Source organism: Xiphias gladius, chromosome 3 (assembly GCF_016859285.1).
Source record: "Xiphias gladius isolate SHS-SW01 ecotype Sanya breed wild chromosome 3, ASM1685928v1, whole genome shotgun sequence".
NCBI lineage: Eukaryota > Metazoa > Chordata > Actinopteri > Istiophoriformes > Xiphiidae > Xiphias > Xiphias gladius.
Genome location: NC_053402.1, coordinates 11390689 through 11409933, shown reverse-complemented (window position 1 = coordinate 11409933; position 19245 = coordinate 11390689). Strand labels below are relative to the sequence as shown.

General features: G+C 39.7%; 1 protein-coding gene across 1 annotated transcript; it reads left to right on the top strand.

Moving 5' to 3' along the window:
• The first annotated feature begins 2077 nt into the window (after positions 1 to 2077).
• sez6l2 (seizure related 6 homolog (mouse)-like 2) lies at positions 2078 to 17739 on the top strand. The gene is made up of 18 exons (XM_040117123.1): positions 2078 to 2135; positions 2399 to 2527; positions 2614 to 2829; positions 7725 to 7861; positions 8370 to 8562; positions 9304 to 9489; positions 9573 to 9756; positions 10429 to 10592; positions 11416 to 11610; positions 13171 to 13309; positions 14334 to 14530; positions 14728 to 14922; positions 15241 to 15435; positions 15552 to 15749; positions 16069 to 16107; positions 16499 to 16616; positions 16798 to 16909; positions 17126 to 17739. The coding sequence occupies exons 1-18, from the start codon at positions 2078 to 2080 to the stop codon at positions 17153 to 17155; spliced, it is 2685 nt and encodes an 894-aa protein (XP_039973057.1). The 3' UTR covers positions 17156 to 17739.
• Positions 17740 to 19245: the final 1506 nt, after the last annotated feature.

The window sequence follows — 19245 nt, the reverse complement described above, 5'->3', positions numbered from 1 at the left end:
CACACACTAAACTTTCCAATAGTTTTCCTTATCAGCCCCAACTTTTGTCTAATTGTGATTCCTACCTTTATACTAAGCCTTTGTAGTGTACCTTGTAAATAATACGTGTCACCAACAATACTGACTTTGATTATAATTCATAAACTACATATTAACATTGCACGGGTAGTAAGCAATGCTATTGTGCATCTTTTCAAATGTGGAGTTTCAAATATTGCATTTGGGCTTTATATAAATCTGATTTATTTTTACAACAATGTGTTTTAATAAATGACAATTTAAAAAAAAAAAAAAAAAAGTCTACGAAACGGACGCTGGCCAAGTTCTGTCCTGTGAGCATTTGGTCTGAAAAATAGATTTACACCCGATTTGATCAAAGATACCGTGGATACTGCGTGTGCGTGTGTATGTGTGTGTTAGTGTGTATGAGAGAGAGAGAGAGAGATACACATATTTATATATATGTATAGAGAGCGAGAGAGAGAAACAGATATTTGAGATTTTTTTTGTAATGTTACCCACAAGCAGAAAACATGAGTGCCTGCGCGTCCGGGTGCGTGTGTCCAGATGTGTTTAAGGTGGGAGGGCTCTTTCCTAATAGGTTTATTCCAACGGATTCGTTTCGTCGTTGCATCGGTTACATGCCAAGTGATGATAACTTCCCATCCCATGGAAACATCTCTAGGCTACAGCATGGCTAACCATCAAAGAGGTGTCCCATAAACTGTGGACTTGGGTCGCTTGCAGTCGCTCCAGCATTCGTTTTGCTTTTGCTCTGCACCGGCCCCCACAGTTCAGCTGGCTGACATTTCGCGTCCGCATCTCATGCCAGCGCGAAAATCCATCCGCAACAAGAAACGACGGCGCAAAAATGTTCGCCATGCATACCATGCTGGCCTTTAAATGAGCAAGCACACACTATTTACCCACTGCGTGCCGCATCTCACATCCCGGTCTGATTACCCTGACATACCGTGCAGCGCTGTGTCGGACGCACTTCAGCACCGTCCTGGTGGACAGCTCCTCTGGCCCCCACAGACAAAATGTGGCTTTTTTTTTTTTTTTTCCGCCGCGCGGCCGCTGCAGTTGCCGCTTGCGGCCGCTAGAGCGCACCTGACGCTTCAACACAAATGCCCTCACATCATACCCGAATGCGTCAACCACACGGTAACCAGCCGGGGGCATCTCACCAGCACAAGCCCCGCCGTGTTCTCGGATCCTAAAGCAACAGGATACAGCCCAGGGAAAAGGAGCAGAGGACGCAGCCTGGAGGACAGAGGGGTAAGCGGCGGGCGCCTTTCAGCGCTGCTGGGATGGATGTCGGTCTCACGGTAGCCTGGTGATGACTGATGCCCAAAAAAAAAATCGTCCTCCGCACAAAGAGGGCCGGGGGAGGTGCGAAGTGATGCTGCCTCGTATAGCCCCCTCATTTTGTCACACACCAGGCTGGCATTTTCGCCGAGGAAACGCCTCGAATAACAGCGGAGGTGCCTTTTGACACATCGCCGGTAACAGGTTGACAATAGAATAAGGTTTAGAGTCCACCTGCGGTGAGGGTGGGCTCCTTTGCTGAATTTTGGAATAGCGCATTTTCGGGCATGTTGTTCAAGGTTTGGGTGAGAAAATGCAGGGGGAAAGCCTGGCTATTTAGCCGGATACCGTGTGCGATGTGTAACTGTTCCTGTTAATTGATAACTTTTATTAAATTGTTATTCATGCGTCTGTCTCGTATAAAGTGAATGCATATTTTCCAGATTGATGGAGCCGAGCTTTTTACAGTATCCCATCGCAGTGATCCTCTAATCCGAGTCATTGTGGCCTGTGTGATGTAAACATATCATCACTATCAGAATTACGAGATAAAAATGAATGATACGACTAGTAAATTACTATACATCACCGCCCCAGTTAGCATGGGTTATTTCTGTGCCACCTGCAGTTATCATAAGCTACTAATAGACGCAACTACATTACAGTACGAGATACAGTTATTGTTCTGTTTACATTTTCGCATAATAGTTTGCTAATCAGTCTGCTCACTTTAACCTTCCCAGGTCATCCAGTTTCATCCAAAGCCATGGGGTTGACACGCTTTGCTGTGATGCTGTATGTCACCATGATCCACCGTGTTTCAGGTAACTGTGTGTGTGTGTGTGTGTGTGTGTGTGTGTGTGTGTGTGTGTGTGCGTGTGTGTAACTGTGTGTGTGTGTTGTCTAATACATGCACGTTTGTTCTCGACCCAATCATGTACCCATGCAGACTGTGTTAATCTCAAACCTTGGGGGGAAAAAAATAGTTATTTTCTATGCAGCTTACTTGCCATGTCCTCCTAACTTGGTTTGTTTTCATTTTATTTTTGCAAATAACAAAAACAATGATTAGCCCTGGCTATTTCAGGTATGCGCTTTATGACCCCTGAGCCTGATACACCACCAACATCAACCCCAGACTCTTACCCACTGGGTGACCTGATCCATGCTGCCCTGCAGAGTAAGGAATACTTAGGACGGGCGTCTGCGGGCACAGGTACTCTAAGACAGGTCTTTATGGCTTAGGTAATACAGCAGCAGTACGATGTGGGTGATTGCTCATTGAACGTCTGGACTCTGCAGGTACCACCACCAACCCGACACAGGCTGTGCCTGGGCTTGGGCAGACCGACTCAGCAGCGACAGTCTTATCACCGGGGCTGCTCACCACAGCTTTAAGCCTATCATCTGCTGCCAGCCAAACAGGATCAAGGAATACCATGTCTTTGCTGCCCATAGAGGAGGAGACAACCACCACTCTGATCACCACAACCACCATAACCACAATGCACATGCCAGGTACCTGCATGTCACCACATGGCTTCCCCTGAGTCTTGGTTGTTTATTGATTAATATGGGTCTCATAAAGGGTTGTGAAAAAACGCCTGAAGAAATGATCACGAATCTCGCCTGTGGCTTTAGAGCTGCTCAGATTTCGCTGGCGCCGGCAGCGACGACAAATTCCTACTGAATCACTTTCACGATCCGTGTCCCGACTTCAGTAATTTCTCTTCTCTGCCTCTCTCTGAAGAAAGAGTTGCAAGGAGATTACTTGACAGACAAGGTAACATGAAACATTCATGAAATAAATGATGACAGGTCAACAGGTTAATGTACAATGTGAGTTCCTTGTGAAGAAAAAGATGTACATGTACTTCATATTTTTTAGGAAATTCCAACACTGTTACGTAACCAGTTTTAAGTGGCTTAATGCTGATTTTTAAGCTAGCTATGGCATCAACATAGCTACCTGCTAATAATGTGAAGGGACATTCCGTAACATATTCAGTTTCCAATATCGAGTTTTTAGTTGTTTAGCTCCCGGGTAACACTGGGGCATTTTTAGCTGTTTTGTAACAATATCAAAAGTACAGACATGTTTTTTTATGCCTCTGGTCTTATTTCTCCAAGAATAACATGCTTCTTGTACTTTCTGCATTTCAGGGGTGATGCTTTAAACATTACGAGGGACAAAGAGCACATTAAGCCTAGAGAACCACAAAGTAATGAGTATATACACTGAATGGTGATGAAGATGATGAAGATGACGAAGTGATGTAGTGCTGTGAGATGACCGCAGCTAGATGTGTCAGTAATAAGTCTTACATGGAAGTGTGCATCTTTGGCGCAGATGATGGTTAGACTTGCTGGCACTGAAAATAGATACACATACTATATGGTGTCCCCAGATAATGCAGCATAGGTTAGTGAAGTTGTCAGGGTTGGGTAAATAGGGTGGTCATCCTTAGACATTAAATCCGGACAGTCCGGGATCTATATGGCCGGTTCCCAAGTAGTGCCCATAGCTCTTTGATGATTTTAATCCAAGTAGAAATCATCGTCCCTAATTTATTACATTTAATCAAATCTATATCAGACACAAAGGACAAAATTCATGGCAATAAAGAGAAGCAGGTGACGCTTCGAAACTGGTGAGATGAAAAGTACAAGAGGGGCTAATATCTGGAAGAATTTTATACATGAAGTATATCTATCGTCACGTGACACATTCACTGTTAGTGTTCTCTTGGCTGAAATTTTCACATAAAAAGTACTGTATCCGGAATAATCTTGAAAATAAAATTTAAATTTACTCTTTGTCGTTTAGTTATTATTACAACAAACAAATAAAAATCAATCAGTGAACATGAAAACAACTTATTAGCTGAATAAAGAGCAACCAGTTGACCCATAAACACTAATATCAGCACTGTTATTGTCCAAATATCGGGGGAGAAGGAGAGATGTATTAATTTGACAAATCAGTATGAGTCAGTCAACAATGCCTTCATGACCAGAATACTAATTACGGGTGGTGAAGAGCACAGTAGCATCCTGTATGAATGACTGTCAGAAATGCACTTTAGTGAGAAAACATTACAGTATTTCCTTTGGCTCGGATACCTGTGCAGCTCTCACTGAAGGTGCATTAGAGATATACAGCAACAACTATGAATGACAATTAAGGAAATGTGATGGGGGGGCTGCTGATTTACACCAGCTGATTTACACCATCTGATTTACACCAGATTGGGGGAGAGAAATGTCACACAAGACGAATGATCTGTGAGGTGTGTGTGAGAGAGTGAGAAAGAGTTTGCTTCCTCTGGAGTCTTGTCTTTACTGTCTATACTGGTTTCAATCGTCTGTGAAACATCTTCAAAGTAGTGAGGAAATGTCTCAAACGTGTTAACCTGACATGGCAACATGATCATACCTTAAAGGAATAGTTAAAAATTTTGGAAAATATGCTTGATTACTTTTTCGTCCAGATTTATGTTAGAAGATTGATGCCACTCTCATGTCAGTGCATGAAATAAAAAGCTATAACGAGCAGCTGGTTAGCTTAATCTTAGCATAAAGACTGGAAACAGGATGAAACAACTTGCCTGGCTCTATCCAAAGGTAACAAAATCTGCCCGCCAGCCACTCTAAAGCTCGCTAATTAACATCTAAAATCCCATTTGTTCAGGCCATGCAAAATCGAAGCTGTAAAAACAACACATTATTGTTTCACAGTATGTGTGAAACAGTAATGGGCAGTTATGTGCCGAGAAAATATGCCAAGAAATAGTCCCTTCCACTTCGGTTTTTCTACAGAGTATTAAATAAACAAGATCTAGCCTTTTAATTAGTGAGCTTTAGAGGTGTTAGTAGGTGATTTTTGTTTGTTTTTTCGGTTTTTGTTGTTTTGTTTGTCTGGTTTATGCACCGTCTTTGGGATGTTTCCCCCTGTTTTCGGTCTTTACACTAAGCTACTGCTAATTGGCTGCTGGCTCCAGCTAGCTGTTTATTACGCAGAGATGAGAGTGGTATGGATCTTCTCATCGAATTCTTGGCAAGAAAGCAAACAAGCGTATTTCCGAGAAAAAATCAAACAATTCCTTGAACTTTTTTGACCAAAGTTCAGATCTAAAATGTAAATTATGTGCTACGGACACAATTTATTACAAGTTCTCTGACTTGAAAGAATTATGAGAAAACACACAATTTCAGCTGCTTCACACAAATCGGGTCCATATTTAGAAGGCGCTTGAAGTGCTGCTTTAAGTGGCCAGATTTTTGTATTTACTCCTGCCTATCTGCATGCTCAGTTAACACTGCCAGATGAATTTCTGACAGTGAGTGTTAAGAGTTGAGTTGCTTTTCCTTTATTGATGCCTCCAGCTAACACATTTTTGTGTCTGTTCTTTGTTAGCCAGATGGACTGTAAAAGCTTTTCCTCTCCAGATGCCAATTGCATTAGCAATTGTCAATAATTTGATTCTACCGAAGCATAGCAGCAGTTACAGTCAGTAATGTGGTCAATAAAATAATTTAATGCAGGGCATTCCAGCGCATCACAACTCAGAAATTACTTTGTACCAGTACTAGTACTAGATCATAATTTCTTTCATTTGTTTGTTTTTTTGTTTGTTTGATTTCAAATTAGCTCCACTAACCTCGTTGTTTTTAAATTCCATTTGACCCCTTGCAAATGCAGAAGAACCTCCTGTGGTACACATAGCCCTAATTGATCAGTGTCCTAATACTGGATTTATCACATCCAGTATTAGGACACTAGACCCCATTACACAACGGTAATAGTATGGAGAAAGCAAGTAGGGCCAGTCTAAGGCAGGTGTGGTCCAGCCAACTCACTTAAGCATTTTGTGTCAAAGTGGCCCGAGCAGTCAGATGTAAAATACAGGTTGAACCAATTTCTATACCACATAGAGAAATGTGACTGGCAAATGAGAAACTCACAAAGGTCTTGCTGGCTATTCATCTTAAAACAAATAAACCTCCTGCCATTGCTAGCTTAGAGTATTTGTACCTGTTTTATTTCCATTCAAGCACCAACTCAAACTACAGCAAAGGAAGCAATTACCATTTGTCATAGTTTTAATTAAACCTAAAAGGTTCAGAGCAGGATAACTTGAATTTCAATCCGCACACAGTGACTTATGTACATGTTTGTACACGTTTACAGGGTATGCGAACCACAAAGGTTATTACTTTGCTCAAAGAGATTAGATTTCCCTGGAGCTCAGTGATATTAGTATATCCGTTTCGTATTTTTGATTATTTCCACAGTAGGGGGGGTGTCACTGGCTATTTTGGTGTCAAAGATTTGCATCTTTTGCCACTGACCTCCGGACCAGAGTTCAACAGCACAGGACAATCATGTGTTTTGTGCTTTTTTTTGTCACTTACTATATTTTGAAGGGTGCACACCCAAGTAGACCTTTCGAAAAAGTCAGAAAAATATTTTCTATGCGTGTCATTATTGTCTGTTTTGATACAGCCAGTAAATGGATTTATATGCACAACAGAAATCTAGTGCAGTGTTTTTGATTATAGCAATAATGGCAGCCAAGCAGTGTCTGGCCTGTATGTTTATAATTCTTCTCAGTATCCACCAGCCACAATTGCTTGAATGGATAAAGGATGAAGCTTTCCTTTCAGTTTATTTAATCACTACAGCATTGCTCTAGATCTTAAAGCAGTAAGTGAGGTATATGCGGCCCATCTACACCCAGAATGTTAATTTTAATTCTAGCACAAGTACACGTGCCTTAATTAATACAGAACTTTGAATAAATCATAAGAACCAAGCATCAGGTTTGTAAAATAACTAAACACACCTGTGTGCTTCTGCTCTCCTTTCAGATTTTTGCTGATAACTAGGAATTCTTCATAACTTCATAATCAGCAGCAGTGTAGGAATCATCTTGACACTCAGTGTAGACACATTTCACGTGGTTCGATAAAAGATCCTCAGACACTGGGACTTCTCTCTCATTTTCACATCACTGAATGCTTTCACCCAAAGCTGATCGCACCAATCCACATCCAAAAAATACCAGATTACCGGGATGTATTCTCCTCTCCATTACAGAACTGTCAATATGCCTTACTTGGGAGGGCACAGCTTTTAAGGGGGTGAAAAAAAGAGCACCTTGACTCATAGAATCTTTCAACTGAGTGTGAAAATATCACCAGGGAAAAAAGAAATCTGTGATCTCACATCACTCAGAAACTGCCAAGAGGCCTTTGAGCAAAGTACTTTAACTGTATTAATGTGAGTCATGCTGCTGCTATTAAAAACCTATATGTATATTTCCAGTATGAAGTGAATTTAAAAAGCATTAGGTGTATTTCTTGACACACAGTTTTAATTTGTCTTCTCCTGCCTTTCCCTCTCTTCACAGTACAGTGCAATGCGACTTTGTCAGCGATGGAGGATGTTGTCGAGTCACCAGATCCTGCATCATCGTCATCATCTTTTTCCCCTCTGGAATGTACCTACAGCATTACTGTGTATGCAGGTTATGGTGTAGAAATTCAGGTAATGTGCATTATGTCCTATGAATCCATAAACAATCATCTTTTCAAATATTAACCTTTTCCACTGTAAAATAGTCAAAAGTCAATTTAAAGTTGCCTTTGAACTGATTATCTAGGCTTCTGCACTTTTCTCATTTCTGACAGGAAATAAACATAAGACAAAAATGAGACTTAAAATATTTTGTCAAATAAAGCATAGTTAAAGCATTTAGAAAATTTAGACAACTTGTTCCTCTGACATTGAAACCGAATATATCTTATATTTGAATGTGATCTCAGATTAGATTCAAATTGTGAAACATATAGCCTGTTTCTAATAAATAATGGTAACAGTGATATGGTCAGCAAGCTACTGTATTAACTTTTAGCAAAGAGGCTGAAGAGGAAAGTTAGTTAATTGTAGCCAAAACATACAAACTTCAAACACAGCGGCAGAATGCCTCTCGTTATTACATTAAGCTAAGACCAGAACAGGTTGTATTATTATTATTTCCTCTTTCGCCCTCTAGGTGAGAAAAGTTAATCTTTCTAAGGAAGAATCTCTAACGATCATGGGGTATGGAGGTACAGGACCGGAGCTTTTAGCCAACGAGACCCTGATGAGAGAGGGTCAGGTGATTCGCAGTACAACCAATCAGGTGCACATTCACTATCGCAGTCTCCGACAGACCAACCACGGCATGTTCAGCCTCCACTATCAAGGTAAAGGCAGCAGGTCTTTGTAATGACTTTATGCAGGTTTTCTTTCTCACCAAAGACTGCACAAGATTTACTTTGTTATCTTTGTTATCTGTTTTTTTAACAGTAAGGTAATTTTACTGAATTACTTTTCCCTTTATGATTGAAGGAGAGTTAATCAGAGAAACTGTTCTTAGGCTGGAAGAAAAATCTGCATAACCGCACACTGAAAAGCATAGAGGCATTGTCGAAGTTTCTCTCACTTGAATTTTGGAAGTTTCTAAATGCGACATTATGCTTTGAGTTTTAAGTGAGGAGGAGATTTTCTATACTGCACTTTCTTCAATGTGCTCTCCGAGTCCTCCTCTGTTTAGCCAAGCAGCAATGAGCTTTACACTGTTGATTAAGTTCAATAAGGAGAAATTAATTAGAGATGAATAACAACATTTATAAGGAATCAAGAAGCAACAGAGAAAGGTTTTGGTGATTAGACCTCAGAAGCATCAACATTCAACTGAATAGTTCATAGAAATAGGAACGAGAGTTGAATGGTCAGAAATAGTGACACATAAAAATTGTGAATGAGAGGAGTTTTGAAAGCAGCACAGAGAATGATGATCAGGGAGCACAAAGTATAAATTCACCAGTAACAGGAAACACTGAAAATGTGAGAGAAAAGATCACTTTTGAACTTTTATCTCCACTGTTTATCCACCATTTTACAAATTTCTTTTAATTTCCTTCCTATCTCATCAACATCAACAGCCTTTCTGCTGTCCTGCCCATTCCCTATGTCTCCCGAGGGCGGCGGAGTGACAGTGACAGACATCCATCCTGGAGGTCAGGCACACTTCCACTGTGACCCAGGTTTCCAGGTTCGCGGCCATGAGGTGGCTACATGTGTCAACACAACACAGCCGCACTGGAGCACTCCTGAACCTCAGTGTGTCGGTCAGTGCACTGCTTTAGATTTGAATTAAATGTAACCACTTTGAATTTTGGGAAATCATATGTGGTGTGTCATTTTTGCTCAGCTGTGTCTTGTGGAGGGTGGATTCGTAATGCAACAGTGGGCCGGATACTGTCTCCACCCCCGCCATCTGTCAGCAACCACAGTAATGGAAATAACCTGAGCTGCCACTGGTTAATAGAAGCCAAAGAGGGACACAGACTCCACCTACACTTTGAGAGGATTGCACTGGATGAAGATGATGATAAGTAAGTTTGTGTTTCCACTAGTCTGTGTATCACACAATCTGTTTTCTGACTGTGGGTTTAAGACCACACAGAGTTCAGCCATTGAATTAGAAAATAAAGCTTAGTAGAATGCACGTATTAAAGTTTGTATTTTTAGTTTTGGCATCTTTCGACAAACTTATTTTCCTCTTAGAGATTTTTTGTCAGTCTGGGACACTCGGATTAGAACAGTTCTACCTTCATTTTTTCCTCCCTTCACTTAATGTTCAGTTGTTCAGCATACTAATCCAGTTTTATACAGTTTTTATTTCTTACACCCACGACCCACCGGTGGGTATGATGGAGGCACACATTATAAGTAATTTTCCATTATCGCAAATTATGCAAATGTTTAACTAAAAATGGAAAATGGACTTTTACAGTTCATTTCTAACCTAATGAAAACTTTCTTTGTAGTGTTACAAAAGAAAAACATGTTCTTGACTTCACAAATGTATAGAAAAATAGCTACAGTATCTTAGGCCAAAGCAAAACAGGTTTATTCTACACGTTACACCAGATTTGCTGATGTTGATATACATTCAGCCTGCAATCCATGCACATTCACGCATTTGTTATTCAGACTGATGATCGCGGCCCCTCCATATTTTCTCAAACTTACCAGCGGGTGTCCTTGTGATTTGTTCCCCTCAGGTTAATTGTGCGCAGTGGAAACAGTTCCCTGTCTCCACCACTCTTTGACTCAGACCTGGATGATGTCCCCGAACGTGGGTTGCTCAGTGAGAGCTCCACGCTGTACCTGGAGCTCACAGCTGATTCTTCCTCCATCCCTCTGCTTCTGGCGCTGCGATATGAGGGTGAGCACAGAGACTTTGCATACTCAGCCTGCGTCCTGATTCCTTAGATGAGGTCTTTTCCACATCCAACAAAACACAAAAGGCAGCAGCAAAGCTGTACATCCTTCTAAACTCATTATTGTATATTATTCCATACCTGGGTCAGCATTTTGCGTGAAAACAAGTTGGATATGATTCCTTACAGAATTACCAGAACCCACCAGTTATATGAATTCAAAAGCTTCCGAGGTGATGTGTCACATGTTGTTTCACTTGTTATTTTAATCTCAATAAAGCCTTTCAAGGTTGACCTTTCTAATCTGGATAAATTAAAGATATTTTAGTTAGATAAGTTAGATAACAAGTTAGATAACTGATGTTATATATTACATATTACATATTACATATTACATATTACATATTACATCTTTAGCAGGAATGGAGTTTAATAGGCTACATCCCTGTAGAAAACCAAGGCCTTCTTCCCATTAGTTTGTTGTTGTGTTTAAGAGGGCCATAATGAGCCGCATAAGTGGTTACAGTTTTCCAATGCTTCAGTGGGATTTATTTTAGGCTTTGGAGATGTTCACTGCTTAAGCTTTTAGCACCTTTTACCTTAGCTTTTTCTAGCCAAGAGGGTTTGAGATTTCTGGGTGATCCCAAGTGAAAAGCTACACTGCTCTCCCTTCAATTAAATGGGTATGGTTGCTTAATTCTGACGAGCAGAAGGATAACTACTAGAATACAAAAAAAAAAAAAAAAATCTATAGGGAAATAGTTTTTGTGATCAGTGTATGCATGCACACAGTCATTTCTTTTTCTTTGTCCTCGTTTTTTTTTTTAGCTTTCGATGATGAACACTGCTGGGAGCCCTACATGCCCCACGGAAATTTCAGCAGCAGTGACATCACATATCAGCTGGGCACCACCGTTACCTTCACCTGCTCTCCAGGCTTCGTCATGGAACAAGGCTCGGGGACGATTGAGTGTGTCGACCCCAGCAATCCCCACTGGAATGATAGCGAACCTGTGTGCAAAGGTGCGTTTCAGGATTGAGTTGTATTTTGAAAAAGTGAATCCAGTAATATGTCAACCCTTACTCCAGCAGTTTACGAAATTGAATTTTTCTTTTTACTTTTTCCAATCAGACTCATTAATGTTCTTATTCCTTCTCCTTCCTTATGTTTTTTCTGGGCCTCCTTTTTCTTGATTTAACTTAACCTAAATCTGCTACTTGTCCGAATTTCCAAAACACATGGAAGTTTGTAAGTTTTTGCATCAGATTGAATTGTGTTGAGATGGGTGCCTGAAGCCTCAAGACGTTGTAGCATGAAGACTACAGCAATGCTGTCTGTGCCATCTGCTGGCATGCTGTGGCAACTGAGAGCAGCAGGGAGACTGTGGCAGATATAAAACTGGCAGTCTTTGCACCAGGTCAGGGACTGGCTGAAAAAAAAGGTGTTATAGCCTCAAGCGAGTATCAAAGTGACAGAAAGATATTCTGAAAGCCAATGTGCTGTGAGGTATTTTAGCTTGCAGAAAGACACGAGTGGTTCATAAACAGTGATGTACAGTGAAGTGGATGTCATTAACTTGAGTGCTCTGCATGGAGAGGAGGTCAGAGGTTTCATGGTTATCAACAAGGTCTTGAGCATCCACATATGAGGGAGGACTGTCTCTGTCAGAGTGGAAACTGTGTAACTGATTATAAACTGAGGGAACAAGAGCTCCTATCTGTGATTGGTAACATTTTATAGATCCCACCCAAATAGACTTGCTCTCGAAGCAAAGCTGTTTCCCAGTGTTTAACCCTGGTGGTGTTCTCCTCGTACCATGCTCTCAAAGAAATATGTTTGATAAATGTTACAGTTAAAATGTTCCCAAACTAGTGTGTGTAGAATGTAACTGTCTTCATGCCCTTTTCCATCACACTTCTGTGAAGAATCCTGGATTCACTCCACGACCACAGCTGATTACGTGTCTGTGGCTTCACATTTTCATGCCTCAGTTTTAATGGAAAACAAGTAGTGAGTCCTGGCTTTGTATGTGAAGTCAGCAGTATCCTCCAAGCACAATCAGATTAAATGTGTTCTTACAGACAAAATTGTGGCTTTGCATTGAAACAGACGCGTTGCATTTGGCTCCTGTCACTGCAGTTTGCACCCAGATCTCCCTACTGACACACTTTTTTAGCCTTGGATATCGGTTTGGGCCACAAGTTGCTGTGTTTGTTGTCAAGTAATGAGATAAAAGTGTTAAAGTGACCATTCTTCACATTCATTAATTAATCTGCCCATAAATGAACTACTGTTTCTAATTAGGCCAAACAGCATGGATGTGTAGTTAATGAAAGTTTGAAGTAAGTGATTGCTTATGACGCCATAAACCATTTTGCACCCCTCTCCCTAAGTGTTGTCTGTAATATTTATCACCTTTGTGTCCTTATTTATTTTCTCTCCATCCATAAATAATTAATTTCTTCCGCAGCTGCTTCTCTTTTTCCAACTTCTGTTGTTATTATATCACCCCATTCATTATCGCCTCTGTCTCCCAGTCCACATCCTCACTTCAGTGTCTCTCCTCTCTTTTGCTCTTTAAGCTCTGTGTGGAGGGGATTTGACAGAGCCCTTGGGTACCATCCTGTCTCCCGACTGGCCCCAGAGCTACTCCAAGGGGATAGACTGCGTATGGCAAATCCATGGTAATGAGGAGAAACGCATTGAACTGGACGTCCAGATGTGAGTACTGTTTTATTTAAGTTGTGTACGTGTGTCAGGAAATTGAACAATTGCATATCGTCTTACTTATCTCACAAATAAGTTAGCAAAAACACAGTACCTTTCCAGATCTAGTAATATAATCCCTTTACATCATAGATGTTGCTTTTAATCTCACTGAGCCAAGGTGCTGTACCTACAGGAGGATGGTTATTGTTTGAACCGGATACCAACAGATCCAGTGATCCACCCGTGTGAGAGACGGATCACTGGATTACATTGTACAACATTTTGAATTTTTTGTCATGCCATCCACAGTCAGACAAAAATGTTACCTATTGGTTGTAAAGATTAGCTATTTACTGTTTAATGTGTGGAATAATCTCCTCATACTGCCAAATGATATTACATGCCAAGGGTTTGCAATGCAATGTATCTGGGTGAAAAAAAACACCACATGAAACCTTGAAGTCAAGGAAAGCTGTGGTAGACGATGGTAGAAAGCTTTCGATGACACAGAGACACAGAAATAGTGCTAAGTGAATGTGCTTAAATATAATTTTCCCCTTAGGGAAATTAGGTCACCTCTCATTTGATTACCAATGAACTGCTTTAATAGTCTAAAGTCTATTTAACCTGTATTCTGACGTGAAATTCATCTTGTGTGTCCTTACACATATACGAAATATCAGCTCATCATTCTATGTTATTAACATGTAACATCTCAAGCAAGTTTACATTGTGATATATTTGTGTATTTACAGATACTTACATATATGCATAAGTTATTCTGAACATATTTTGTAAATATGTAAATTGTATCTCATTGCCTTAAAATTAAAATAGAAAATGAAAGAGAAAGAAAGGTAGCATCATCTTGCAGCTTTATATAATCTTCTGCCTCTCCTGCCTTTCCTGCCTGTACTGTGCACTGGCGAATAAAAAGCGTCAGGTGGGTGGACTACTCGTCTTAAAAAACAGACTCGCTCTGAAGCGTGACCTCATTTCTCCTTTTTTTTTCTTTTCTCGTCTTTCCTTCTTAAAGCTTAAATATCCGGCACACTGATGTGTTGACCATTTTTGACGGACGTGATATCACGTCTCACGTGATCGGGCAATACCTGGGGTCCAGAGAGCGTTTCCAGGTGGTGTCAGGGGGGTCAGAGGTCTCCATTCAGTTTCAGAGTGATCCAGATGATTCCAGTTTTATCCTAAGTCAGGGGTTCCTCATTCATTATCGTGGTAAGCATACTCCTTAATTAACTGATTTTATGGCTCAAAGTGTACGCGTCTTTTACATTTAAAATATACAGTCGGCCTATTTAAAAGCCTGTCTCACAATTGAACAGGACAAATGAGGTCTGCCATTATTGAAGCAAGATCACGAACAACCTTCTTTAATTTCGTTCAGTGAATTTCTCTCTGTCTGTGTTGCGCAGAGGTTGAGCCAAACGACACCTGCCCTACCCTCCCTCAAATTGAGTTTGGCTGGATCAGCTCGTCCCACTCCTCCCCTGTGAGAGGCAGCGTACTGACCTATCAGTGCCAACCGGGATATGACATCAGCGGCTCGGACATCATCACCTGCCAGTGGGACCTGTCTTGGAGCAGCAGTCCACCAACTTGTGTTAAAGGTGAGACAAGTATCGGGGCATGCATTGCTTTCACGCTCTTATGCACTGCACATCTGTGACCCATGTGTGGTAAATATGTATCTGGAGCCAGCAGCCGTTAGCTTAGCTTTAGCTTTATGCTAAGATAAGCTCACCGACTGCTGGCTTCAACCACATATTTACCATGCAGATATGAGCGTGGGATCAATCTCTTCATCTAACTCTCAGAAAGAAAGCGAATAAGCACATTTCCCAAAATGTCAGACTTTTCCTTTGATAAAACCCACATGCAGGATCCAATTTACTGCTCTCATATGTGTCCCACTTTGTCCCCCGCAGTCCAGCAGTGTCCTGACCCAGGAGAGGTGGTAAACGGAGCACGCTCTGTGCGCCCTGAAACTGGTTTTGCAGTTGGAACGGTCGTCCGTTTCTCTTGTAACCAGGGTTACCAACTGGAAGGTCCCAGCCAAATCTCCTGCCATGGGCGAGACACTGGCACCCCCAAATGGAGTGACCGCAGCCCAAAGTGTGTCTGTAAGTGCCTCTTCTCCTGCGTGTCTGTCTGTTGATGATGCTTATCGCTGCACATTTAGAAAAATGAACGGCAAAACCATGATTGTCCTCTGTGTGTGTCTGTGTCCTCTGAACAGTAAAATATGACCCGTGTCCAAACCCTGGAGTCCCTGACAATGGTTACCAAACCTTGTACAAGCACAGCTACCAGGCCGGGGAGACTCTGCGTTTCTTCTGTTATGAAGGCTACGAGCTTATTGGTGAGGTCATTATCAGCTGTGTTCCCGGACATCCCTCTCAGTGGAACAGCCCGCCGCCCTTTTGCAAAGGTAAAGGTGATCATTGTTATCAAAACATTTTTATATACTGGCCTGGACCTTCTCTGAACAAAGAAAATGGCTTGAAACATCTCATTCACTGAGTTGTGGCTTGAATTAATGAGGTTGTTGACGCATTTGAGATTAGCCGCCTTTAACAATGTTTTGCTTCAGTGTTTCTTATTTATCCAAGTATTGCTACCTGCCATTATTTTAATTATAGAATGTAGATCGGCATAAAAAAATTGGGGAGATTCCGAAGATGCATTTAAGACTTCCAGGTGTGATTTATAATAATTTATTTTATTTCTCTTTCTCGTATCTTCATTTCACACAGTTGCGTACGAGGAGCTCTTGGATGATCATAAATTAGAAGGTAATTTTATTTTCTCCTCTCCTGTCTGTGATGTGTAAAACGTTAAAGGTTTTTAAAGCCACTACATCTACGATTTGAATTCCTCGCTTCGGCACTATCTAGTGGTGGTATTAAGAACAACACTGTGTCGGAGAGTTTTGTTATTTTTGTACACTGGAATATTTAGAGTTATTAGTGAAATAATAGCACTAGGCAATTTAAATTCAGGAAATGTAATATATGTGCTAACTGGTGCATTGATAACGAAGTGTTTCTCCAAATTTAGCAGCCTATTTTTTCATGTTTGTGTCGTTTTAGATTCATAACCAAATCAAGAGTATATTGTGAACAGAAAAAAAAACCTTTTTTAGCAAAGGCATCTTTTTCTAATGACTTTTTGACTGTTTAACAGTGTCCCAGTCATTCGAGCCATCCCATCAGATCCTGAGTGAGAACATTGCTTTGGCAATAATTCTGCCAATCATCCTGGTCATCCTCCTGATTGGAGGAATTTATATGTACTATACAAAGTAAGTACCCTGGTTAACCACAGTGACATTTAATCCTCGATGAGTTTACACAAATATTTGCATTCATCCAAATCTGCGGTACAGCAACACAGCTTTTGCTTTTCTTCACCTCAGTTCACAATAATGAATAATGTAGGCTTTAGTCGTGAGGTTACATGCCCTTTTATTTTCTCACCCACAGCATATGCAGACTAGAATGGAAGCCGCTCTTCTGGAAGTCTCTTTCTCACACACACTCCTACAGTCCCATTACAGTCGAGTCCGATTTCAACAACCCTCTTTATGAGGCAGGGGTAAGTAAAAGACTAATACTTTAAACATTTGTTTCTTGTACTTTATATTTGTTTTAAATGAGATCTTAGTCTACTTTATGTTAATTTATTTTTTTATATAGACAGTTTCACCATTTCGATCATTAAAATCTGTTCATTGTTTTTCCTTAGAAATATTTTTGTCATTTCAGAGTCTTAACTGATCTTTTACTGATTTATTTCTTACTTTAACCACAGGATACACGGGAGTATGAAGTATCCATTTAAAGGAGGAATTGTTTTGGTGAGAATTAAAAACCACACAAAGATTAAATTCTTTTGGAAAACAAATTTCTTAGTATTATAAGGCCTCATTCCCCCTTTATTATCAATTTTTAATTATCTTTCTGTTTCACTGTCACAGTATTTCTGGTTTATTAATTGTGGGAGTGCTTTATTTTGATTTGTTGCACTGATATGGTGGTCTGCCAAATTTGGGTCCTACTTCATGATCCAACTTTCTGTATAATTAGGACTGGTGCCTTATTAAGGGTAAGAAATTAACAACAAAGAAAAGAATAAAAGCATGGGAAGAATTTATTTATTAGATTAGATTTAATTATTTAGTTAAAACATTATGAGGCCAAGACATTAGAGAACCTGGCAATACTTTATTTGTAACAATCAAAAATTACAGTCATGAGCATACAATACGTGCTGGATGTTCTTCTTTCTTTTTTAGAGTGGCTCATGTTACATTTTACAAAGTGTTACAGGAAAGGGGAGGAATACTTTAATTTTTATCATGAGAAAAGTTTGACATCAACAGTAATTTTCTCTTCCTCACTTTGTCTTTCGCTCTCTGTGTAACACACACAAATTGAATGTAAATATCTGACTTAATATTGATTGAGGTTGATATATATACTTAATTATATATATATATATACATATATATATATATATACATATATATATATATATATATACACACACACACATATATATATATATATATATATATAAGCCTCATATATACACTTATACATGGTGGCGGGAGGTTATATATTTTCATTATATATATAATGAAAATTCAGTGCCAAAATATAATGTTAAATAATTTAATGTCCCTAAGTGTTCCATCTGTTGTTGCAATAGTGTTTACAAAGGCAGTGTTTATTTTATTCTTTGCTGTTTCTGGAGTGCATCATCACCCAGTGTCACATGACATATAAGAAAAGGTGAGGACATGAATGTCATTATGCTTAGAGCATGCACTGATTGTAAATTATATTGCTTCTGCTCAATCTTCCCATTATCATTATAGTTATTCACAGTTATCATTGTTATCAGATTTGATGTTGTATGCACTATGTTGATGAAAAATTGCAAAACTTGGCTGCTTGCTGTGACGCATTATGTATTTTCTTTACAAATGATTGTTTGAATGGTGAATGTAGTCTCATTCACTGTGCCAAATGAAGGATCTTGGAGACTGTTGCTTTGTAGACTTAAATCTTCTCTTATCATCAGTAGCATTTCTTTGCTTCATATATGAATACACTCTTTTGAAGGCAGTAAATTATTTGCTGAACTGGAAATAAAGTCTCTCTGTTGAATGGTGTAAAACTTGATGAAATTAGCTTTCATTTTTCGAGATAACAAGATTATCAGCATTCAGAAAATATACACTGTATTAATATACATACCACTCATCCAATGGAAAGAATATCACAATGGGAAAGTAATGTTATACGTTTTATTGATAACTTTATACTTGGCTTTTTTCTTCATAGGTAACAGGGCAGGGCAACAGGAAATACAACAGACAGATTGGGGGCACAATATGCAGCTTTCCAGTATTTTAGGATTGAAAATGAAAATGTACGTTTAGGCAGTGATTGGGGATTTTTTTTTGTTTTGTTTTGTTTTTTTGTTTTTTTGTTGATGTTGTTTGACATTATAATTCTACGTAATAATAATTGCTGTTATCTCCTTTTTTAACTGCTTTAGTTTGGTCAATTCGTTTTGAATGTATTCACCGGAAGTGTTAGCATGCCATCAACAAATATTGGCCTGTCAATACACACAGGTCAGCTGCCTTTGTGCTGCTAAGGAAATGTCTACGAGGGAAGTCTTCACCCCAGAAAACTGTTGATAAAACAGCTCTTTATCAATGCAGTAATTACCAATATTGATGTTACTGTTGTCATTCATAACAATCATACTAATAATGGGCTGTATATATTAATATTAGTTACAAATGGGGATATTAACACTGTGTGGCTAGTCATGCAGGACTATATATGCATTACATGGTGCAGAAGTTAATAACAACGTGTGTACAAATAAACATTCTTGCTAACATAATAATAATC